The 26,992-nt window shown below is 40.8% G+C and overlaps 1 protein-coding gene across 1 annotated transcript in view; it reads right to left on the bottom strand.

The window, feature by feature from the left end:
• The window catches only part of ANKRD44 (ankyrin repeat domain 44), a 137,828-nt gene that overhangs the window by 63,470 nt on the left and 47,366 nt on the right, over positions 1-26,992 (bottom strand). Inside the window, exon 2 of the mRNA XM_086466198.1 lies at positions 10,825-10,908. Coding sequence (XP_086322324.1) covers positions 10,825-10,908 — 84 coding nt within the window. The remainder of the gene's footprint in view (positions 1-10,824; positions 10,909-26,992) is intronic.

The raw sequence follows: 26,992 nt of genomic DNA, 5'->3' as shown, positions 1-26,992 counted from the left end.
ATTTGTACACAGTGTTTATTTTTCTACGTGTATTTCTGTTTATAATTAGAAATGCAATTTCAACCAGTGAAAGAACAAAATTCAAGTTCTGAACAACACACTTCTTCCCAATAGTCTCCCAATTTTTTATCACTTGGTTCCATCAGACCTTGTAGAGACGCGGTCTTTACTCTGATATCCTGTTTACAGGTAGATCAAATCAAATCAAATCTAAAATGAGGAAAGACATCATCCTTGAGTCTCTTTTGGAAACATTTTCCACTGTAAGTATTGTAGCAATATAATTCAGATGCTTCTGGACATCAGACTTTGTTATGCAGTTTGCATCAATAATATAACACCAGAGCCTTCAGAAGGATATCTCTGGAGAATGGTTTGGAATTACACACAAGGACAAGATGCAGTCCTCTTAGTCTACAAAGGTTCTCGTACACCACTTAGCCTGGCTGCCTATAGCAGCCCAAAATGGGCTTGTATACCTTAATCGACCTTTAAACACAAATAAAGAAAATATTACCAGTCAGGTCTGTGTCTTTAAGCTTAGAAGAATGGCTAATAACCCTATATACAACTTCCGAATGTATTTCAGAAAATACATCTACTTTTATTTGATTTCTGTAATTTTCAAGCCTTAGGAAGTCTCATTTTCAAGGTTTTCTTTTCTAACTTCAATGGGTGTAAATACAGTATTTACAAAAAGTCCTTTCTTTTATTGCTTTATTCAGATGATACCAGAACACAGACCTTTAAAAAAAACTGCTAAAAAACGTAATATGGGAAACAAAAGTCACAAGAACTGCTATTTCTGCTAATCATGCTATTCAACCCCTGTTTCCAGTCCTAAATGTACTTAATTGTGGTTTCTTAACCACTAATACAAAAAAAGTTCTATGAGACTTATCAATCAAACTTATTAAATTACAACCTATCAGCATTAAATACGGTAAGACTCAACACTTCCTGCAAACAGTACCAACACAGAAACCCTACTGGTATTTACATTCTCTCCCTGAAACACATATCTCAGCCTGTCAAGTAAAATATCACTTTCAACATGCCCAAGAGGTCATCAACCACAAGGTATTTTGGACTGTCTTCAAAGTATGCTATAAATGTGGACAAATCAGTGCAGCACAACCATTTGTCACGTGAATGCGGAAAATTGTTTTCCAGCACTGTGAGGGACAGAGCCACTGGTCATGAGAAGAAGTTATATCTAATTTTTATATTTGTATGTTTTATCAAACATACATGATGTATGCAGTCCTCAAATTCTGCTGCAGTGGTTTTTGATCTTACATAAACCATTCAAAAATCATAGAATCATTTAGGTTGGAAAATACCTTTAAGATCGAGTCCAACCATTAACCTAGCACTGGCAAGTCAAAAGACAGATTACGTGACGCCCAGGTTGTCACAGGTCAGAAGGAAAGGTATCTTACAGAACTTTGCCTCCTCACAGGGTAGGCAAATTAAAACAATATTAAGCAGTGTCTGTCCAGCAGTGTCCGCTCAGGAACCGAAATCACAAGCTGGTTTCTCTCATACACTTAGTTCCTAAGACATAATCCACCACAGACAAGCTTTTACAGGCTACATCAGTGCAGACAAGAGCTTTCATAAGTATTGCTTCCTATTACCTATCCTAAGGCTATCCATGGCAAAAAAAATGCTAAGACTGATCAAATGTTTGTACAAAAATAGAATCAGGTTGCTTGGGTTTTTTTTAGTTTATAATTTTAATTTTAATGTATGAATCTCTCTTTAGAAAAATGTAGTATTTGTAACAGCTATCATACCTGTCAGTGACAAATCTTGTGGCAGCTTCTTGCAACACGGCTAAGTTTGCGAAAGAACAGAGTAGTTGGAAGTAGAATGCTAACAATACAAGACCAAGCAATTCTCTATATCAAGGAACCAAGGCTATTCAGTACTTTATTGATTATAAGTAATATTTTATACTAAACTGTAAATCTGATGGAAACTTTAAACTGAGGGAGGAAAGGACATGAAACAGAAAAGTAGAATTGTTATCCTTCTGTAACAGGAATAACTCTCTGTCAGCATTTGCAGCTTTCACTTTTTAAAACCAATGCAAAATCCTATCAAATTAAGTGAGAATCAAGTCTTTGGAGAAAGATGGGTTTAGTCACACAACTGAATTTAAGCTTAATTTCTCCAAGAGGAAAAAACTCTAAAATGTCTCCCTTTATCACAACTGAGCACACATTAGAGTTCACCCTCACATGACCTAGCAGACAACAAAACCCAATGTGTGGTATAGAAAACTAAAAACATACAGAAAAGCCCTTCAGGCAATGTCTTCAGGAGTTTGGTGGGGAGAAGTCCACGCACAATGCCTGCAGTTGAGCAACTCAACAGAGGAACATCCTCAAGTTGCTGTTTATGCTGTGCACAAGGCTGACACAGAAACAGAGGAACTGGGCCATCTGCCTGTCTGTCCAATCATACCCTTGCATCCTCCTCAAAGCCATGTACCACTTCAGCAAGACTTAAAAGAGCTCACTGGCTTTGCATCTGGCCCATGCACTAATGTCTATTCAGCTACAGATGTTTTTGTGGAACAATGGTAGTAAAAGGAGTACAAATCAGTAAATCAGTAATAATTTAAAGACTGAAGGCTACAAACAGAGTGAGAGGAATAAAAAGAAAATTTGTCATTTCAGGGAAAGGCCTGGCAGTACCCCAAACCTGAACATGTATTATCAAGGAGAGGAAAGGAGGTGGGGGGAAGAAATAACAGGATCACAAATAGCATTAAGACAAATAATCAGACCTGCTTGAAGTGCAATTCTCAGAGGAATAAAAGTTCAGTAAGAGACAGTAGATAAGTTAAACAATGGCTAGAAAATCATGCTGAGATGAGATAAACACTCTTTCCCCAAAACTGTACTAGTGACTTCTATTAGTTCACAGAAAAGATGCTGCTGCATTTTAACATTATCTGTACACTTTTTTTTTTTTTTCCAGAAGTCCAGATAAAGGAAATTAAGAATTTAGCAAACAGGCAATCAAGGACAGAAGGCCTCAGCAAGAAAAACACTCAACACATGCTTAAAACTGTTCAGGTGATCACAGCGACACTGATAAGGCCATTCACAGGCTTAAAGTTAGGCTAGTCCTTAAGTGCTTTATTGGATCAGAGCCCCAGAGTACACGAAGATTAGCAGAACACTGGCTTGGATGAATCATATCAGCATATGCAAAATATTCAGGCACATTAAGAAACAGGGCAACATTTTCTCCTTAACACAGCCTACGTACATAATGGATTTGAACTTCTATGTCAACTGTAGTTGTTCAGATCAGAAGATATTTGTGACGGAGTTATTAACTATTAAAATACGAGTGCAACTGCTACAGACAATAAATGCCTGTATCCTCTTTTTGTCACCAAACTGCCTGAGCAGCACAGGAATAGTTCAGCACAGAAGGAAGCGCCAGAGAAACCAAGTTAATGAAGTTTCACCAGTATGAACCATTTGGATTCCCACCACCTCCAAGTGGCCAGCAATCTGCCTGAGTGGCAGAATAAACTGAACTATATTAGAGGCACATAAATGGCTACAACTTCCATTGAGGAGGCTAACAAAAACACTAACAGAAACAAACCTCCTGCACGTTAACTACGTTCAGATCTGAACATACTTTATTTAAATAGCATAAAGTAGCTGGTACCATTAAAAAACCCAAACATTCAGGTACAACTGTGGGAAAATTAAGTATTGGGAACTGGTTAGGAATCATAGAACCACAGAACACTTTGGGCTGGAAGAGACCTTTAAAGGTCATCTAGTCCAACCCCCTGCAGTGAGCAGGGACATCTTTAGCTAGATCAGGTTGCTCAGAGCCCTGTACAACCCGACCTTGAATGTTTCCAGGGATGGGTCATCTACCACCTCTCTGGGCAGCCTGTGCCAGTGTTTCACCACCCTAATCATAAAAAATTTCTTCCTTATATCTACTCTAAATCTACCCTCCTTTAGTTTGAAAGGCCCTACTAGAAAGATTACCCCCATCTTTCATGTAGGCCCCTTTTAAGTACTGAACGGCTGCACTAAGGTCTCCCTGGAGCCTTCTCTTCTCCAGGCTGAACAACCCCAACTCTCTCAGCCTGTCCTCATAGGGGAGGTGCTCCAGCCCCCTGATCACCTTCATGGCCCTCCTCTGGACCTGCTCAAGCAGGTCCATGTCTGTGTTGTGTTGAGGACTCCAGAGCTGGACACAGCACTGCAGATGGGGTCTCACCAGAGCGGAGTAGAAGGGGAGAATCACCTCCCTTGACCTGCTGGCCACACTGCTTTCGATGCAGCCCAGGATATGGTTGGCCTTCTGGGCTGTGAGCGCACATTGTCAGCTCATGTCCAGCTTTCCATCCACCAGTACGCCAAAGTCCTTCTCAGCAGGGCTGCTCTCAACCCTTCCATCCCCAAGCCCATATTGATACTGGGGGTTGACCCACCCCAAGTGCAGGACCTTGCACTTAGTCTTGTGGAACCTCATGAGGTTCACACGGGCCCACTTCTCAAGCTTCTCCAGGTTCCTCTGGATGGCATCCCGTCCCTCAGGTATATCAACCACACCACTCAGCTTGGTGTCATCGGCAAAATTGCTAAGGGTGCACTCAATCCTCCCGTCTATGTCACTGATGAAGATATTGAAGAGCACTGGTCCCAGCACAGAGCCCTGAGGGACATCACTTGTTACCAATCACCAGGGACTTCACCTGACTGCCATGACTTTTCAAGTATCGTGGCAAGTGGCTTCGCAACTACATCAGCCAATTCCCTCAAGACTCTGGGATGCATCTCATCAGGTCTCATACACTTACGTAAGTTCAGGTTCCTCAGGTGGTCACAAATCTGATCTTCTCTTACAGTGGGAGAGACTTTGCTCCCCCAGTCCCTGTCTTCTGGCCCATCCACTCAAGAGGCGTGGGAAGAGAGTTTGCCAGTGAAGACCGAGGAAAATAAGTTGTTAAGTACCTCAGGCTTCTTCTTATCCACTCTTACCAGCTTGCCAGTCTTCCTCATGGGGAGGGTATGCTTTCTTTAACCTTCCTTTGCTGGCTGACACACCTGTAGAAGCCCTTCTTATTATTCTTTGCATCCCTTGCCAAGTTCAGCGCCAGCCATGCCTTGGCCTTCCCGACCCCACCCCTACACAATCAGGCAGCAGCCCTGTACTCTTCCCAGGATACCTGCCCCTGCTTCCACTGCCTGTGCATTTCCTTCTTGCCCTTTAATTTGACCAGCAGGTCTCGACTCAGCCATGCCAGTCTTCTTGCCTTGCTTTCCTCATTTCTTACACCCAGGGATCAGAGCTCTTGCACTCTATGGAAAGCATCCTTAAAGATCTGCCAGCTCTGTTCTGCGTCCTTGTCCCTGAGGGCTGTTTCCCAGGGGGTCCTATCGAATAACTCCTTCAAGAGCTGCAAGTTTGTTTTCATAAAATTCAGGGTCCTGACTTTACTCTTTGTCTGACCCATGTCCCTCAGGACTGTGAACTCCAGCAATGTGTGATCACTGCAGCCCAGGCTGCCTCCAATCTTTATGTCACCATTTAGCTCACTCACATGGGTGATCATCAGGTCCAGTATCACACCCACTGAAGAGGCTAAATGCAAATGAGCAGGTACTTCCTGGGCTATTTACAACTATTTAGAGGCAAAACTTGATGCTGTGCAAAGAAAATCTCTGCCGCTTCAGGATTTCCTCCCTCTCACAGATTCTTTTATTAAAGCCTGTAATTCACAAAGCAAATCAAAATGCTTAACTGTGAGCACCAGCTGGGAGGTGAAAGTCAAGCTGTGTAACTTACGCCTCATGCTCTTTTTTCTGCTATTACCAAGCACAGAATTTCCTGTCTCAAACAGCAGATCCTGGTTCCAGCACTTCTCATCCCTCCAGCCTTCAGTTTAGCCTCAGAAACAAAGATTTTTCCGGACTGAGTCTTTAATTGCCAAGTGCCCATGAGGTGGAAGAGGCAAATACTTTGATCTTCTAGAGACAAGAAAAATTATCTTCCCTCTCCTCCCCCATCTAACACTTTCCTTCCATGAGGCTGACAGTAGCTTTCATGCTAGAAAAAGATAACTTTTAAAATTAATTACTAATCCTAGATTGAGATTGTAGAAACTGGTATCCTAAATTAATGGAAATATTTTAATGTTTATAGCAGTGTTTCCACTCAAAAGCTAGAGTTAAGTAACTCCTCCATTTTTATAAATGCAATATTGACTTGGGGGGGGGTTGATGGCGTGGAAGCGTACATCACTCGTGAGCAGATGTAGAAAATTCAGGTATTTCAGAGTTGGAGAAAATAAAGCAGCTACAGCCAAACCCTGCCATAAGCTTTTAATGGCCTGTAGATCCTTAACTGACTCGAACATTTTGAGGACAAGAATAACATAAGTCACCAGCACAGATACGAATATATAAAACTTAGTATCCACTAGTATACCAGCATGCTGTACAAAGCAACTCCCAATACTTCAGACTCTCAGTAAACTCCAGTAGAATCTTCTTCATAGTTCAAACATCTTCTTTATAAAATATAAAAAATTCTATGTGTTTTCTAAAAGAAAAAATATTTATTCTAAACAGAAGTCATGCTGGTTGCTTTGCATCACAAACCAATGCAATTTTAGTATTCGGTTTCCTTACATTCCTGAGAATTGTTGATAATTTCCTTCTGTAGGAAAAAAAAAAATCTCCAGCACTCCCCTTGTAAATTAACAGCATAACAAACAGCACTACTAGAGGCTAAATACCCACTGAAAACACAGGCATTAGCACCAAACTGTCATACTGTGTCAAAGCAGAAGCCTTCCAAAGTTCTCGGATAAATTCTCCAGAAGACTTTCCAGCATGGCAGAACTACATTTAGAAGAGGAGCATTTACTTCCCAGATAGCATTATTCTCCTGCAAGACTCCATAGTGCCAAAAAGAAAATCAACATTCCTCGGATGAAAGCAGAGATGAGGGTTTGGTTCCCAAGATTACTGAAATACCACATCACAGTCTCTCTTAGTCCTAAATCAAACATGTCACTCCAAACTGAATGACAAGCTGGTTTTCACATTAGCTATCCCAAGCATGCAAAGCCTTTCAGACTCACAATCCTAAACGTGTGTGCACTTGTAGCCTCAAGCACTCATACCACCTCAAAAAGCATGCTTAGCAGTAGTACAGAAAAATATATCTTCTCTGTGTGTGAAGACCCGAATCCTCCTAACAAAGACAGTCCTGCAAATCTATGCCTTAACAAGTAGGATAATAAGAAAAAGAAATCATAAACAGCATAGACCCATGTCTCCCCATAATGACTTCCTTCTTGCCTTCCTTATCCTGTAATAAACCACCCTCTATATACATGCTCCTGTGTGTAAGGCCTTGCAATCTCTGCTGGTGCCCATTCTTCTACAGACCTGCTCCAAAGCTACAAATGGGCAGGTGATGCCAAGGGTCACTATACCTCAACATGGCTTGAACCCATAAGGAGTTACTGCAGCCCACTTGGATCTGCTGGCTCTGCAACTCTGCTTTAATGAAAATGAGACAAATTCAGCCAAACCATTACCTCCTAACCCATCTCGATTTGGCATAAATGTGTGGGAAGCATTTGCACAAGCGGCATTTGACACCAATGTGCAGTGAAAAGCAGCAGCTTTTCCATCTGCCAAAGCATTGAGCAAAGAGGCTGCATGGATCAAGCCAAGAAGGCAGTATCAGCACTCATGCCCCAACATTTGAAATAGAAGCAACTAAGTATTGGGAAAGCAGATATTGCCTTCAACAGCCTCACTGCTAGGGTGAAGGGGTATATTATTTCTTTTGCCAAAAACATGAATGCAATAGAAGATATTCTGGAGAAATCAAAGTTTTGCATAAATTTTGTTTTTTAGGGTTTTATTCGAGAGAAAAAGCAAGATTAGGGAATAAAGAGGAAAAACAGAGGGAAAGAAATGTCTGGTTTGGCTTGCAAGCATCTCATCAGCTATGGTGAAGAATATTGGAAGGGTTTTTTGCCTTTTTTGTTTGACTTCGAATATTCTGAAGGAAAACTAAACGAGAAGACAGATGAAAATGGAAATTTTACAGAAGGATTTTGCTTTAGTAGAAGATCATAACATTGCACGTAAGAACCAGACTTCTGGTCTTACGTAAGGTGTTGCACAGCTGCGTACATTATAAATCCCAGCTAACCAGGGGTTACCACTGGATCCTGAATAATCCCTCAATGAACTCAAGGCTCTGTGCCACTCCATCACACTCTTCTCAAAGTAAAAAATCACCCCAAAAAATCACCACCTACACACACATAGCACAATCATCCTGATATTTCTAAATGTACAAGCAGCAACTGTGAAGGATGGCTGACTGAAACTAATCTGGTGGTCTGGATGGTTCAACCCAATATCCCAAATGCGCTGGGAAAACAGGCTGCTGAACGTTGCCCACAGGCAGACCACACTTCCCACGGAAACAACACATGTTCAGCACTTAGTGGTAAGGCATTGCTTACCACCAGTCAAGTATAACCCTGTCCATGCCCTCAGGGTGCAAAATGTTCCCCAAAGCACAGCTAGGGACCATTACAGCAGCAGAATTAACTAAAACCACATTTCAAAGCCAAAAAGTTACATCTTTCACTTTGTTGCAAAATAGAAGTCCCAATTACAGCAGCATCCAAAATGTAGCCATTTCCATCAACATACACTTTATCAGACAAAAAAAAAAAAAAAGAAAAGAAAAAAAAAAGTAACCTTCTAAACTTCTGATTTGCTCTAAACTCTTTCCTCTGAGACGAATTTTCTCTTAGGAAGTACACATATATATATATCACTAACGTTGCATAGTTTCTCCATGCGCTTTTTTCTTCTGCCTTCTAAATACCTCTCTTACTGCAGATTCCAAAACCCGATGTTTATAACTTCAGAAATCCCCAAAGCTTGCTGCAAAACCAGTTTTATTTTGTTTCCCTGTCCTACCTATATTTGAACTACTCCATTATTAACACAGCTAACCAAAACGATCAACAAAGGACAAATCGCTGCCAAACAGTGTCAGAGTTTCCTCTCACGTGAGCAACCAAGCACTAGAGAAACACTAACATGGAAGTAATTAAAAACACCCTTAAAATAGAAATGTAAGCACGCAGTGCAAATTGCCAGCTCACAGCACAAGGGGGGAATATCTATCTTTTGATCTTTCTTTAGAGACATTTGAAGCACTTGACACTTGTCTGTAATCACTATCCAGAATACAAACTTCAGAATTCATGTTGGCCTGCATTTTTCTAATTACTCCAAAGAATAGGTTTGGGTTTTGCTCCTGACAAAATAGCTGTTCAGGCAAAGCATTCTTGGATGGACTTTTAGCATCTCAAACAGGATTCTGGGCAAGACCACTCAAGTTCAAAGGCTTTTTCTATTAAGTACTATAGGACTCATCTACGAAATACATATTCTTCATTTATATTGCACCCGACATTTGAGAGCGTCTCCCTAGCAACCATCACTACCACACTTGCAGCCAAAGGATATAAAAACATTTGAGAAGCCTACAATAACCTTGCACAGGAAATGCTATTTTGAGAAACCAACATAAAATACAGAGGAACTTTTTGGTCTACCATGTTCATCCAGGTTGTTGGGGTTTTTGTTTGGTTGGGTTTAGGGTTTTTCTTTGTTTTTTTAAGACAATCAGGGAAAACAAATAAGGAGGAAGCTCAAGGGAGGTGATGCTTTATGGAAGCACTTTCAGGAACTTACTTCAAGAAAACAACCAGGTACTGATAATCACAAGGAAAGCCTAATGTCAAGGTCTTCTTTGATCAGATTCCCCTTTAAAACAGCAGCAATTCTTTCCTTCCATTTGACAGCAGAGTAGAGCCTCAGTTAACCAGATCTGTAGGATCACTTCTCCAGTTCCTTTCTGCAGCTCTGAACCAGATGGTTAGACCTCACTGCCTGCAAAAGCTGCGGTGCCAAGACTACACCAGATGAACTGCTGGAGCTAGCTATGAGTAAACTGATGGCTTTGTGTCAGAGAAAGACATGAAGAAAAGGAAGGTTGATTCAAAAGTCCAGGAAACACCTGGAAATCACCATTCTGTTTTTGATTTATATTCTCACCACTTTCATAGGCCACAGAGTCAGGACTGGTAGGGTTCACTTCTAACAGTATTAATTTAAGTTAAAATCAAAGAGGGAAAAAAAAACCCACCAACTTCTGCAAAAACACCGAGTTCAAATTGAGATTTTTTTTTTCCCTGCCAAAACACTTAACTGCTACTTGTTTACAGCTGCTTACCATTGTTCTGGCTAGAATAAGCCAATCTGCAGAACTGTAATTCCTTTGTGGGCAAACTGCAGCCAAGATACTGCTTCCTTACTCTCACTGCTGAGACTGATAGTGAAGCATTATTTCAAGTAGAGTCAAAAGCTGAACAACAGCTCCTGATCTGCAAAGACTCTTCATAAATGGAAACTCTACAGAGAGTGAAAATATGCAGGTTTCAGCTGTTTTCATTCATTTTCTCAGTAAGAGAGAAAACAATGTCCCTGACTGACCTACACATTTGGAATTGCGTTACTATACACTTAGAAAATATAAAATCACCTGCTGGAGATAATGACATTTTGGATTACTAATTAGGATTCCACTGAAGCCCCAAATCTCTAACTTCCAAATAATTTCCATTCTTTTATGTATTAATTATGATTAACACTGTCATTGCAAGAGTTCATAAGCATGGTGCTTACGTATCGCAGGCACATAACATGCCAAGTCACATACCAAGGCGTTGACATCCTCAGTTTTGTAGATTAACATCCGTATCTCTTCTGGATCGCCACTGAAAATCGCTTGGACCAGTGGTGGCTGGAAAAACAAAAGAGTAGAAGCAGCATTACAGGTTGGTTTGTTTTTCTATTTAAAAGAAGCACATATTATTCCTGCTAACATTTACTAATGCTGCCCAAAGACATTGGATGACCCCAGTAACAAATCACCATGAGTATCTCATCAGTAAGAACTATCAGTTATCTTGAGGATAAACTGAAATCATGAGCATCTCTGTACGTATAATGAGTGTGTGTGTGTGCGCGTGCAAACAGGGACCCCCATTAGAATGGCAACTTTTGTCAACAACACGCAATTAGCCCAGATGTTCTCCTTGGCATGTAAGGGGAAAACTAATTACATCAGACATTGCTGCATGTTTGCTGTTGGCACAGATTAATGGTCATGCAATACACATTTAGAAACAGAACATTGTGCAGATAATGAATTTCTGGGCAATTACTAAACATCTTGTATCTTTTTACTGAATAAACACGCAACGAGCACAGTTAATCTTAACCACCCAAGAAGCGAAATAATTATCTTATTGTTTCAAGTCTGTTATTATGCTATTATGAATCGGAATGCATAAATAAATAATCAGGCATACGGGAGAAACAATATGCCATGCTCATTCCTCTGGCAATGCTGGCATCACTGCCCGTCAGTGGGAAGGAGCACTGCATATGCTCTGTTACATGTCCAGAGCTGGCAATATCAGTCCTTCTGCCTAGATTTGCTCTGGACCCCCAGCAGCAAATATCCAAGTTATTACCAAGCTGGCAGAACACAATCTGCTGAATTGAGAAAACAAAACCCTTGGTGCTGGAGACTCAGAAAAAGAAGGGAACAAATTACAAAGATACATATCCCCTGAAGCACACAGCTGAAACGGGCAGTGGCCCCACTTCCACCATCATCCCTCCTGAAGGCAGTGTGTGTCCTCCCGAGTTCACTGCCCACCTCCAAGTTGCCTCGTGGTCCTACTAGCAAAAAGGAGTTTGTAGTGCCATGCAATCACCAGAATTTAAAATAACCCTGCAAAATGGAAGCATGCATGCTTAAGCACATAGAACTGCAACAGTTTTTAAGATTCTGCAGAATTTAACTATCTTGTAAACAAGTTATCTGAAAATCCACAAATAAGCTGCAAGAACAGACAAAATACCATTTTTTCCCAATCTTTTCACTGCAAAATTCATCATATTCAAATGTGGAAAATAAATTTCTAAGGTGATGGTGTCTGTTTTAAGACATTAATCCCTTATGTCCTTGAGACAGATTCACACTGGAATTTCATTCTTGCCACTCCTCTGACAGAAAAAAAGACAAAAGCAGCATCTTTTATCACAACTGTCTGTAGTCTTATGTATTGCAGTGGATGTTTGAAAAAGAAAGGGAAAAAACCTGCATTTTTCACTTGAACCATTTAGCATGCTTCCTTCCCAGCCCATGTCAGAACGGCCACAGACTATTCCCCACCAGAGGATGCAACCACCAACCAGAGAGTCTGTTCCCTTCTCCTTCGTCTGCCAAACCCAAACAAATCTGAATTTAGCTAAGAGTGAGACAGTCTCATTTCTGCATTTTTCTCTACCAAAAGAAATCATTTAAAGTGACTCTCTGATCTTATGCCCACTAACAGGCTAATAAAAACTAGTATTTCCTAGGCTTAGGAAACTTAACACTAACAGCTATAAAGAACCAGCGAATGTTTATGAAATTAGAATGCTCACACCAAAATATTTCCCTTTTCATGTACATTTATCATAATATTTAAATAACAAAATAACCAGGAAAGCAGAGAACTCCTCAGTTTCAAGCTGAATGGTAACACAACCCATTTGCTGCTTTGTGGCCAAGCAACAAACACCCCCAACAGCTCAGATGAGTCTCTGAATCCACCTGCAGGTACGCCCAGCACCCACAGAAAGGTATCAGCCAGGCTCTGATGACATGTAAGCTGAGACTTCAAACAGAGGTAGCATCACCAAGAGAAAAATTCAGCAATCTTCAAATCTACTGAATTTTTAAAAAAAGTTCAACCGCTGTTACAGGTCACATTTTTCTTTTAATCAGGAGAGGGTAAAGTACTGTGCACCATTATATTAAAAAATGAGGAAAGACTACAATAACACAGTTTAACCTTTTTTTCCTCTGTCAGAAACCTGAATCAGACACGTGGTTTTACAGGAAATGCTTGACCTTCTTAATTAGCATCAGCTACTTAACAAAGAAAGCAGATTGAGAATAACAGTGTTCTTTAGACCTGTAACATATATAATTTTTGCCCACCATTCACAGTCATATCTACATGCAGATCCTTATATCAAAACCCAGTATTTATTGCGCCTCTGAAGCAGGCTGTAAGTCTCACACTGCTGATATACACAACCTTTGCTGACAGAAGATAGCTGCCATATACTCATTTGCAAAGGCCTTAGTCCTTCAGCCCTTTTTCCCCATGAGATTCTCCTCTTATAAATTAATTACGATAGAAAATATCACTGCTAATGGTAACAGCAAGAGACAGAGGTAACAGAGAACGATCAGAGGCAGTGAATTGGAAAGAACAGATAAAACCAGCACAGGTTAATACCAATCTTGAGCCATTGCTGTGCAGCTTTCTCCAATTTGCCATTTTTCTAATTTACCATTTCATTATTTTACTTCATTTTCAAAGGTTTTAGTTTTGAAGTGAGAAACACATTATTGTTAAGGAATTTTTATTACATATTAAAACACATTTCTGTATAAGGTACACAGCCATGTATAATGACCTGTTTCGGGAAAACATGTCAGAAGTATGTTGCAGCTGCAATTTGAGGTCAGAGCTGAGAATGTGCATCTGCATCCATCATCATGATGGAAAAAGTACTGCTCCATTCAGCAGCTGCCAGTGATGAAATGGAGCTTGTGCAGTTACATCCGTGTTGATGATGGATGTCCAATAACCTGAACAGATTACTTTCTTAATCTTCAGTGATAACTATGTTAATGCATGAATTATTTCAACTTTAAGTAATTTAAAAAAAAAAAAATAAATTCCTGAAGGGCAGATGACATTTCCTAATTATCAAGGAAGGATACAGTATATTTTTGGAAATAATTTCTAAAACCTGTGACAAAATCATTAACACATTATTTCATTAACAGAAATATTTTGCTTTAAAATTCTTCACATTAAGAAGTTGTTAAACACTCAGAATGAAGACCAAAAAAAAGCAAGCACAGAGCAGGTTATGTATAACTATTCTTAGAATTAAGCAAGGGTGCAGGTTTTGGAATGATGAACAACTGTTTCATCAGCTCAGCTCTCTGGAGCTTCCAAATTCTTAAAGAGAGTTTCAGCTGGGAGTGTTCACATTTTTTCCTGAAAATATACACCAGCAGTTAATAAAAACCTTTCCATGTTACTTTTTCTATACGGTTACTATTATAAGTACAAAACTCACCAGTGAGTTTTATTAGAGTTCTTTACTCTGTGCTGTAACAAGCATTACAGTAAAAATAAAATTTTATCTGCAGACGTCTTCCAATGTTGGAATATATCCCTGTCTTTACTGCATACGGGGCAATGGCAAGCTGGACTTCAATCCACTAGGTAAAATTAGCTTGTTGAACTGAAGGCACAATGATTATTTCAGCAATAGAGAGCTTAAACCTACATGGAAGAATGTCCTGTGGCTCAGCTGGCATCCACAGAGGTGACAAACCGCACCAGCAGAAAAACATCCAGCATTGGGAAATTCTCAGTTCTCCTCCATAGATCTGACAGTACAGAGGAAAGCTGAGACCAAGCAGCATTGGCAGGTCTCTGAACCCCAGATGAGATGAAATATTTAAGTGGACTGTCTCAAGTATCATTTTAATTACTATGTCCGAAGTGGGTGCTGAAGCTCCTAGCAAACCAGTTAGTATTTTCACTAATAAAATGTAACTGTGACACATATTAAATACTTCATCTTGATTTTAGATATCCTGACTCATTAACAAGGACTTATTTCAGCCAGATTTTCATTTGACAGGAGCTGGAGGCAGATATGGAAAGGATGATCAATTCCCGTGATGACTTGATATAATATAGTATCACTTGGTCTTCTAAGTGAAAAGAAGTTATATATTGATCCTTTACTTGTTCTAATTGCATTACAGCAAGTTGCTGCACTGAACACTCGGATATGTCCATGTACTCATTTCTCCTTAACTAGCAAGACAATGTAGCAAGACACATAACCATTTCAAAGTCGTATTGATTTTGTCACTGTTTTGCCAAACTTCTCTTTTTTCTCTGCACATATTCCCATTATTCAAGATTACGTGGTTGTCTGCTATGTCACATCACGTACATCTATTTCCTTCCACTGGTCATAGCACAAAGACTACTCCTCTCCTTAATTTTAACTGGGGACCTTCTCCCTCCAAGCATACACACGTGAATACCTGAAACGGTGTTTAACTTGCAATTCGGTATGAATGAACAATCATTAACTGGATCGCTCTTAGTTCTTAGAGTGCATTTCCCTGGTGTTTCGTATTTATACAGTTCCATGTACAGAAATTATTCAACACTAATCATTTTTTAACAGGCCTTGCAGTCTATTTCACTTGCATCAGGGGTTAGCCTTTTATTGTGTTTTAGGAATTAATTGCTGGGTAAATACAAAGAGAAGTTTACTCTTTATTTGTTATTATTTCAAAGACTGTGTTTCTGTTACTGGAATTTCCATATATGGGTTTCAGACAGCAAAGTACTTTCACAGATCTGGTATTTGGAGAATAATGTCCTTGGATGGTTGCTAAGGGGTGTTTCAGAGCAATTACAGATTTTTACTGAGCCACTCCTAAGGAATACTTGTCCGAGCTACTGAAAGGCCAGTGGAGAGAAACAAATCCATAAATAGGGTGTACTGGTTCTCTGGAAGCATAATGGCAAACTGACAGCATTGTTAAGTGACCGAATGTACGTACCTAGGACATTTACACTGACCAGATCAATAAATACCCTGTACACTGCAATATCTCAGATAGGGCAAGAAAAAAGCTTTTCAGTTAATTTAATTTTATCTTCTTATGTCCTCCCATTTTCTGCAGACTAGCCCAATTATGTATAATGACTACACATAACCCACTGCAGAAAGGACAGCGTGTATGCCTACATGCTGCTACTCATTTCAATTTGTTCCACTGTGTTTCCATGCTCAAGGACCAACAAACTTACACGACACACAGAGGTATTCAACAAAATACAAATCAACACTCCTGAAAGTAAGAACAACTCTGGGTAAATGGCTCTTACAAACTTGAAGAGAACTTCACGTTGGTTTTAAGCTACTGTTTAAAGGACACAGAAGAACCGTGCACACATTCCCCAGACCAATGACTTTATAACTCGCTGACATGCTGTGCTCCAAGTTGCTTAGAGGGATGTGCTGGGCATTTAAGTTTCATTCCAAGAAGTGTTAGTTTTTCCTGTAATGCCTCCCCATTTCTGCCCATGTCATTTATAACAGCCTCCTTCTATTTAGCTTATCCAAAGCCTTAGGCCGCATTCATCCTTCAGACCCTAAAAAGGACTTCAGCGTCAATGGCACAAGGCACACAGGAAACGTACTCTGGGAGCAGTGGAGAAATAATCACTGCTTCATTTGCTATTATGCTCTCCTGAGATTAGGAAAAACGTTTATACAAACTGTAACTAGAGCATATGTTTAGTGTCAAGAGCAACTTCACACCTAACTTTTTAAAGAAAGAGGAGCTGGAGGTGGATGTCTGCATTTGCCTAGACAACCCAGCATCCTCTGGTCCCGCCCACATCCTCAGTGCCCGAGAGCCTGTCCCCCCAGTCTGTCAATTCAAATGGTGAATGGCAACTTCATCAAAACGCAAAGAAATACTCAGTTAATGCAAAAACACCCCAGTGCACACCTACGGCTACCGATATGGTCTAACCCTAAGTGATAGGTACTGAATGGCATCAACAGCATCAGGAGAGGATGTCTGCAAAGACGTTCAGTGTGTTAGAAGCAACACTAGTTCTGTATTCAGTGCTTTCTCCCTCCTCCCAATGATTAGTTAAATGTTCAGTAACACATAAGTGGTTCCAGATGTTAAGTAATTGTTCACAAACATCTGAATAATTCACGTCATGGTAACATGGTCTGCAGGTAGTTCCCACTTAGGCATGCATTTAGCCTTTTCCAGAGTGGCTTCACAAAACAAATGAAGACTTGAATACTTCCAGAAATATTTGGTGCAGAAATAGTTGGAATATGGCGATTCTAACATGATTGTCAGATATTGCCATTGCTGGTAACATTAATAAAACCTGAGTTTAATCACTGGTATACATTGCCAGCTAGATGACAATTAATCACAAGCTACCAAACAGCTACAGAAATAGAGCAGCTCCAACCTCACTCTGCTGGACAGCCAGGCAGCTTGTGCAGACTGTGAAGCCTCCAGGCAGATGGCCCAGGGGAGGGCCTGCATCCTGGGAGCACTCCCAGGCCTCCAGCTGAATTCAGCTGGCTGCCTGGTATCCAGTACTGATGAGGTTTAGAGACTTGAAATTCAGGCCTAATGAAACACCCTTCTGCACCTCAAGGATGGAAAAATCAAATTGTCAGCTTTAGGTGAACAAGTGCATTTTCCAAAACTAACAGTTCTCCTTCATTACAGCTATTGTACATCACTAGAGGAAGGGAAAAAGAAAGTATAATCACTGGCAAAGGACTGAAGTAGTTAGCAGTAAAGGTGCCTGAAACAAGATTGTCCTACGACAACTGAAAAAACCTTCCATTAAGGCTCTTGCCTTGACCATCGCTTATGCTATGTTTGGAAAAAGACAACCTGAACTAATGCTTAGAGCATGGCTCAACCCTGAAAAGCGAGCAGGGCCGTCAACACATCTTGCATCACTTGCTTTTAAATTATTTCCCCTCCATACCAGTTAGGCCTTTGCAATGGCAAACTGGGCTTGGAACTAGAAATCCAGGCTGGGCTCCCATGGGCTTCTAGCTCTCTGCTTCCACTCAGCAGAACCCTGACAGCTTTCGCTTACATCCCACCCGCAAAACTCCACGTCTCCAGCCAGACAGAGAAGAAAACAGATCTGATTCTATGATTAAACATAATCACAATCAATCATATTGATGTGTAAACCACAATATACTTGAGTTCACTTTCCCATAAGTATGCTGCTTGTGAAGTAATGTGAATAAATCTGCTTCACACCCCTGCCTCCCCACTGCCCCCTGCACCCTCCTGTTCTGGTCCTCCCTGTGCCCAGCCCTTTCCCCTCCTCTACTTGCCATCCCCAAGAGATTTAAACCTTTGTCTCTCTCTCTGCTGCCCCATTTCAATGCTGCTGGAAAAGGGGAGCTCAAGTTCTTAGGTGATGCACACTTGAACACATTTAATTGCAAATACACACTAGAGCAAAAGAAAGCAAGCCATAAGCAAAACTAAAACTATCCAGGGAAAAGGTATTAAAACACATTGAGAGAGCAGAAACTTCAACACAACATTTATTTAGTCAAGCTTTCATGATACTTAAAAAGGAAAATAGTCAGGATTGGCTCTGCTTGTACAATGCCAGATCAAGCACGGTATTTCTGTTCACACAATTTCTGATATGCCACTCCCGACGGTGCAAAACAAGCCTCTCGGCAGATCTATTTATGGCTGTTAGCTTGGCTCCAGATTTTGGCTGCCTCCCATTTTCATTATGAAGCCTATCATCTGCCCCAAGAATTGCTCATGTTTCCAGGTGAAGCGAAGGTTACATCCTGTCATTCCTGGAATCCTGAAATTCCTCTACACACCAAACGCGCTGCAAGTGGCCTGTTTTGTTAAACTTATCATAAGGGCACTGAAATAACTCACAGCATGTTAAATTTAGATCACTTCCAAAAAGGAAAAGAGCTAAGCATGTTTAATGCAGTTTGCCCAGTGTCCTTTCCTTCATTCTCATTACTGGAAGCTGTCCACCGGTCTCGTTTTAAGTGGTGGCATTTTGTTTTGGTTTTGGCACAACCCCCCCTGGGTGGTGGGGTTAAGAGCCTGCAGATCATATCAGAAAATTAGTTAATAAATACTGTCTGGAAGTTACATCAATTGGAGACAAAGACTCAGCACGCTGCAGACTAGTTAAAGTAGGAAAGTATTTTTTAAAGGAGACAGAAATAAACATAGTAGCATAACATTTGTTATATTCACCAGCATTTGTTACCCATTTTAGTGGAGAAAAGTCTGCCACAAACTCTGCATAATATAGATCAGTTGGAATATCTACAAAGATTGAAGATAATTCATCTAATGGTACCCTGATTTTTTCTTGTCTTCTTGAATTTGTTTGTTCAAAGTTTCTTGGAGTTTTGTCTTGATACAAAGTATGTGTTGTGTAATACCTCACAACAGACAGATCAATGACTACCAACAAAAGGATCCAATTCTTTACATAGATTCCCAGTGAGCGCTGCACTACTAATCCATTTGAGTACTTCTTGTCACATCAATATTTTGACTCTCAGAGCTTTTGCACTTTTATTTTTTCCTCCCTTTTTTTCCCCTCCTCCATCATCCATCTATCATCTAGGCAGGAGCAGGGAAGAAGGCCTGGCACCAAGGCAACATTTCCGAACAAGAGCATAGCAGAGAGTAAAATCACTGGAGGCATAAATTCCAGCTGGTGTAAATCAGTTTAAGTGAACTCCCAAGCAAGAGGCACTGTGCCACGTTATACTGCCTGCTTTCAGAAGAGCCCTGTGCTTTCTCCCTGCCAGAAGCACAGCTGAGAGGTAGCCAGCAGCACAAGGTTGGGAACCTCAAGAGAAACAAAATGGCCAGTAGCAGGGCAGAGCAACAGCAACCCTGGTGCCGGGTCTGCTCCTCATTAGAGATTTAAGAATGAAGCAGTTAGGGGAGAAGCTCACTTGGAAAACATCAACCCTACTGAAAGCTTCATTTCCTTCTTGCTTGTCTTCAAACACATTTCAAGCACACCAGCAATTTGTTTTGACCAATTGCATAGGTGTTGAATTCCACAGTCTTAAAAAAAGTACAATTAAAACCAATTCTGTGCACAGGGAGGAATGCTCTGGGGAACAAGCAAGTTCATGCTGCCTGCAGCTGCCCACCTAAACTGACATGTTTCCTCCATTCAGTGGCCCCACATCCTCTGGAGACCGCTGACATCCTGCCTTCACCCAACTTTAGCAGCAGCAATGGCAACCAAGTAGAAAAAAAAAAAAAAAGAAAAAAAAAAGGGAGAGAAACGGAAATGCTGCAAGTTTATCTTCCTTCAGTTTACCCCTTGTGAAACCACGACTTACCCCTCTCTTCCTTGCCGAGGTAAGCATGAGCAAGGACCTCTACACACACTGCAGCTGGTATAAGCAACCTTTTCATATTCCTCCTTCAGTGCAGCAGTGCAGCGAGACCTGCCTTTATCTGGCGTCCTGGACACTCAATAGTAGAGTAATAGTCCAGCAAATCTCTATCTATACTGTAATAAAGTGCTATATCTGATATACATAGCATGCATTGATACTCATACACTCTAACAAAAAAGCTTTCATTTTCAGAAAAACAATCCTGATTTAGAGAACTACAAGATCTTACTTGGCAAGATTAGGACTTCTACTGGTTACCAGGGTCTGTTTTATATTAACATACACCCAAAGAAGGCAGCTATGAAACAGAGAGTGCCCTAATAAATTTGCAGATACTTCTGAACTACAAGCAACTACAAGGACATTGGAGGGCAGGATCAGAATTTACAACCACCTCAACAAATTATACTAACAAATGGGCTGGAGGAAGTCAAGACATTGTTAAGTATGGAGGAGAATACAGCATGCCTGTTAGCAAGAAATCCGGAGTTGTTACACGGCAGTTTTATATAAGAAAGAAATTGGGACTGCAGTTTACTAACTGAATGTAACCAAACAATATTATGAAAGAGGAAGAGACTTTAAAATAGGAATATGGCTTGCAAAACACACAGTAGTCCTTCCACACTGCTCAGTATTATTGCTTAGGCTGTGACATTTAGTTTGGGGCACCACTTGACTTGAAGACCAAAACAGAGCTCTAAAACATGATTTACAGGGAAAATCTAAACAGATCGGAGCTATTCAGCCTACACAGAAGAAAATTTAAAGGGAACATGAGAACAATTTGCAATACATAAAAGGTTGTTACTAGAAGAAATCATCTGTTTTCCGCACCCAAGGCATACAGTGCTTGAATGGCTGCACACAAGGAGGATGCATTTCTGCTCCATTAAAGGCAACGCAAACCAGGACATTGGTTACCAATTCAGCTGAGTTACAAACAGTGAACTGCAGAAGACCATAATTTCAAAAACAGATCTAGTCAAATGATCACTGAAAGTCAAAGCAAAAGAATCCAAACAAAATTCACACCACACTTACATAAATACAAAGCTTAAGGCAAAGAGGATAAACTACAGCAGACTGCACTTCCAATAAAAAGCAGAGAACATGCATTTTCTAGCATTTCAGTTGGGTATTACATCATAAAACTGGCAATTACTTAAATAGTGTGGCACATGGTGCCAGAGGAATTTCTACAGAAATCAACAGATGCATTTCCAAAAGTTTAAGAAGAGTCCAGCGCCTTTGGGTAGAAGCACAAACGCATGGCATGATCCCAGCAGAACTTTCAGACCCTGTATTGTTCAATCATCAGAAGGTAATTACAGCTATGGTTTTCCTCACATGAGTTCACACCCTGAGTTTCCATTAAGGACAGACATATTTTGCAGTTACAATCGCGGATGTTCCTGAATCTCATCTTCCTCTTAGCAGTGGTCTTCAACACTTCCAAGGTCCTATTGTTACAGGTGTCTAAACCAAGCCCCAGACAACAGCAAACCTCTGGGGTCATGAAAGTGACATAAGGGAGGGACAAGATATTTTACACAATTGAGCAAAATCTGAAACATCTGACTTGCTTGGTCTTACCATTACATTACAGGTGGATCTTTGCTCAGGTTCACGTAACTTCCCCTTGCGTTGCACATCACACACAAAGCCTTACCACTGCCTGTCTCCTAAGCACTGCAATACAGCTCATTTCTCTGGTGAATCAGTGCCAATCCAATAACCATCCTCCTGACAGCTCCAGAAAAACTCAGAAAATCTCCCACCTTACTTTCTCATAGTGAGCTAGTGTCAAATATACTTTAAAAGATATTAAACACTAATGTTTATGTTTCCTGATTTCTCTTAGAGGTTCATGAAGCTCACAGTGCTGCTCTTGAAGAGCATCACGGTCAGTTATTACTGTCTTCATAAAACAGTAAAATACTTTGCAGATTTTGGCCACTAGCATTTGCCTTCTGCACAGCTAGTATAAAAATTAGATTAAAAACTAGATTAAAAATGTTTAACTACTAAGGCTGATGACAAAGTTACTTCCATTAATAGCAGAGTAACTATGTGTGAACATGCAGATCAGTCCGTAACAGCATTTCATCTCTTTCTTTGCATTAGACATGCTACAATTGGCATGGAGCTCCCGCTCAACAACCAAAGCAGATGTTTTACCTCTATATTGAATCTGGAACAGATTAGCAAAGTTATTTTGATTCAACGTATCCTGATAATAGCCTCATACTCATCATCAACAAAACAATTGAAGCTGACGGGGGGAAAAAAAAAAATAATCAAGCTTTGCTGATGAATGCAATGTCAGGTAGCCAGGCCAAAGAAATGAAATGGAAATTTAAAAAGGTTTCAAAATTGGCTTCACTTCAGAAACAGTTCAGAATCTTCCAAGTGTGATGCATCTGACTGTGACAAGTCCAGCAGCTTCAAAATGGCTTTGTACAGACCCAAATTAAACCAAAAGATTAGCCTGAGAGCTGTAATAAGCTGTTATGCTCTTTCCTCCAAAAAGTTACCATCACAAGTTATGAAACACTTTTGTCTGTATACCCTCTGGAAAGGCTGCAAGAGGGCTCTGAGACTACTGTCACAGTTTAGACAGTCAGTGTGAACCTTCCCTTCACCACACGCAATCCCATGGATTAAATACCATGTCTGGGAAGAATTAATCTTGAATGTGAAGCATCAGCCAGAAGTGTAAACGTATGCATTCTTAACAGCTAAGGAAGTAGGATATAAATCTTCTTCCTTCTACTTCTTCTCACGGACCTTCCAGTCATGATCATAATCTCTTGCTGAAACCCTTCAGCACTGAGAAAGGAGGCAAGAAAGGGGCTCAGTGCCCCAGCTCCCAACACATCTAACTCATTTTGTACATGCAGCTCTCTCTTCGCTATCACTTCCAGTTCCTGCCATATAAGTCAAGTGGTAACATTTGCAGTCAGTCAAGGCCCAGCTATATTAGAGACGCTCTCTTTGTCCATATTGCATCTAGACATATTGATCCCCTCTGGCCTGGGACAATCATTGCCCAAATGGAGCTTTCTTTTCTGAAGACAAAGGCTCGGTGTGGGGGTGCCAAGCCACGGAGTGACTGTCCCAGCAAGGTCAAGACAAACCCCACTCATTTCTGAACAGTCTCACAAAAGCCTCCTTGCAACAGAGGGGGGCAAAGAATCATCAAGTGAACAAAGGGAACACAAGAGAGGGAAAGAGTGCAGTCCACTTCAGACGCCCTTCTGCAACAAAAAGTGCTCAAACAAACCAGAAAGTGGAGGGGGCGAGGGGAGGCGGGGGGGGGGGGGGGAGTCAATTTTTACAAACCCCTTTTTAAACCCAAACTAGAGGTGCCATTTGTAATTCAAACCCCATTTTTTATTTTGCTAGAGAGGCCATAGCTTATTAAAGCTGAAAGTTAATTAGACTTGCATAGCTTAACACTTCAGCTTCTCATTTATTTTTTGTGAACCATTTCACGTCAAAAGTGAAAAGCTTACTGTTCCGCGTTGTTCTGTCATGCATCATGAACCTGATGCCAAAAGAAAAACTTGTAGAAAGGAATACTTTAAAGCTTGGGAAAAAAAAAAAAAAGTTTTTTTCTTTTAAAACAGAGGTTTTATAGAAAAAAACACAAAGCTGTATCTTGAGTCTCTAAAGACTACAGATCATGATCTCCTCTCCAGTTTTTTTGTAAATATTCCTGTATTAGTCTTGTCAAATTTAGTACAGTAAATATGCAACCTTACTACAAAACCAAAAGCAACCCACCACCACTTAATCAGCTAACGAATGTAACTGCTTGTCGTCAAGGCAGTGGCAATGTGCTTTACATTCATTTTTGTCTGTGCTGTTAAGCGGCGCATTATTCTCAACCTCTCTCTAACGACAACAGCAGAATGAGCTGGTGACAGCTTGATCAACTGCCCAATGAGATCAGGAAAGGTGAATTACAGTAACCTAGCTAAACGATAAATCCAAAACTAACCAGAGGATTTCCCTATCCAGTCTGACTTTACCGTTCTTTTATGATTCCTTGGCCACCCACTCTGCCACACTACTGCAGATGCCTGTGGTATTTGAACATTTCCTTTTAACAGGGAGCTCTTGAAGTTGTTCTCCCCATTGGAGAAGAGGATGTTTGAGGAAGAGCACGGGGATCACGTCTGCACTGTCACTACTTACTCCAGATGAACCCCCTACATGAACTCAAGAAGACGCAGGTGTTGACCTTACAGTCTTCTTTCTAAATCCCATGTAAATGCCTAATCAAAGTCTGTGGAACTAAATTAGTAATCATCTCCATTCTTTTTCATAGTTCTTTACAAGTGACTGAAGTGAAGCTAGTGAGATCTGAGAGCATCTAAGCTAGGCCCAGGCTTAGCTCTTCACTTGCTCAACTCTTTTTCAGGCAACTGGTTTGGTAAACCACTGTCCTATTTTGTTGTCTGGTTTGTCCATTCTCAGGCCACCCTGCCGCTCTGATCTGCTAAACAAGGCATATCTCTCTACATCTCACAGCTTCCTCCTCTTAGTCCTTGTGAGGCTCTCGCCTGCTTTTTATGGCGATGATTGCAATTCAAAACCTGTATGTCTTCTTCTCTGATGTCTTGTTTACACTGGTACATGTGGCTCCACTCACTAGTTGCCCAATACTTCAGAACAATATGTAGGAAAGCACAGTCTTGCTGTGTCACAGACCTTAGATTTTCAGTATAGGACAAACAAAATGCAGTTAAGGCCCACCAAACACTGTTTGCATTTAAGTTGATGTCAAAATCTTTCAAACTATGCCAAGACACTGAAAGCAATGCCTGGTGCTTTTAAAAACCTGGTGCTTAACATCTGAAGTTGCATGATCTTTTGGAGGGATAAGAAAAGTTTCAGAGGGGTGGAAAAGGTTGTGCCATCTCTCTTAATTCACCATGATTGCAAGGAGTTAAAAAAAAAAAATAAATTAAAAGGAAGCAGCCTGTTCCCAAAAGTCTGCCAAACTGCTTTCACTGAGAGTTTTGCACGGGGAAGTACAGGACTCTTCTGCTTGCAGGCCCTTCACGTAGGCTCCAGATTCTCTTCTCCTCTGAAGTAAGATCAGCCGTATCACAGCTTCTCTATGCTGCAAAGTCTCATGGACCAACTGAAACTACACTGTAAATGGGACTTGCTCAAGGGGAATTCAGTCCCAACACAGTGAGCTAAAACGATGGTTGGCAGAGAGCTTTAAGCCATGGGAATATGGTAATGTTACCAAAAAAGGTGGATGTACCCTTTTCTAGCCCGGTGAGATGCCTGTACAGATGATTTCAGGCTGTCTAAACACAGGCAGAATCTTGAGGCGGTAACTAGAGAGAGGGGAGGGAAGAGCAGCAAAGTATTCCTTGTGAGGACAAGCCACCAACAGCACCCTGCCTTCCTGCTTTGGACTAGTCAGTTCTGCCATTTAGACTTCAGATCTGACTGGACGAAAACTGTGACTGTACAGGTCCTGCTCCTCCAGGCCTCAACAGGAAGGAGCTATCCTGCTACATGCTTTGAGTAAGACAATCTGGATTTTCAGTGGTCTCATTTATAACCTAATTCAGATTTCTAACTTGTAAGCTGGATATCTTGTAAAGTTTAGAAGATGAAACCCATACAGCCATAAGCAGCAGAGTGAAACACACAAAATCTCTCATCCCTTTCCATGCCATAGCAGTATGTAGACTATGGGGGCAGACTGCATGTTTCTGAGGTATTCTAACTCCAGTTCCCCTGTTCCACAAAACAGTTTGGGTCCTAGAGGCATTTTATGCATTTCTCACATGAATTTTATTTCCACCTCTACAGAAGAAAAAAAGGAAAAAACCCAGCTCCAAGTCATATCAAATATTTGAACAGATTTCTGCAAAGCAAGAACAAGACATTTATAATCTAGGTCATCTTATAAAGATATTACAATGTCACCATGCTAAATTTCTACTCTTGGAGACAGAGCTGCCACTAGCTAACTTGCTGCACTGACACAGATTCTGAGAAAAGCCTCAGGAAATACTTTAGGCAGGTTTCTGAGAAGAAAGATAAACACAAATCACATTTCTAAATGGCTGCACCTGACCCCACGAGCCCACTCTGTTTCAGATAATGGAAGTACCACATAACACAGCGTGCTCTCGTAGGAAGTAACAACTGATAACGTGCCAGTCTTTTTGCAGTTTTTCACTGGAGGGCTATCTGACTCCAGCTTGCATTCAGCTTGCTGTATTAAGAGAGCAAAAGTTGGCCACAATGCACTCCAAATTTGCTAAGCAGTGTTTAACAGAGATAAGGGGGAAAGTAAATCACAGTTGGACGTCACTAGTCAGCCTCCAGCCACACTCGACTCAGGCTGGATGTGCGCGGTTATATTCATAAGCCAACATATCTTTTAGCGTGCAAATCCTACATCTTTCCATCTTTACAATCTGCTAAGTCTTTCTTATTGCCCAAGTTCAGCTCCCTTCTCTTTCTCTCCTGACAATTAGCGTCCAACTGATCCTTCCTGCTTAGCTTTCTGAAGGCTAGGATAGAACAGGAGAGGAAGAGGCCCAGGGAGCTACAGTTTTGCAGGAAAGAATCATGATTGCTAAAGACAAATCCGTGACAAATATTGGAAAGCAAAGAGGAACAAATACTGTGTCTTCCTCATTTGCCACAAGCATGACAGCTTGTAGATGTTCAAGCATACAAGCTCT

Source organism: Leptosomus discolor, chromosome 5 (assembly GCF_034619465.1).
Source record: "Leptosomus discolor isolate bLepDis1 chromosome 5, bLepDis1.hap2, whole genome shotgun sequence".
Taxonomy (NCBI): Eukaryota; Metazoa; Chordata; class Aves; order Leptosomiformes; family Leptosomidae; genus Leptosomus; species Leptosomus discolor.
This window is presented reverse-complemented; position numbering and strand designations above follow the sequence as displayed.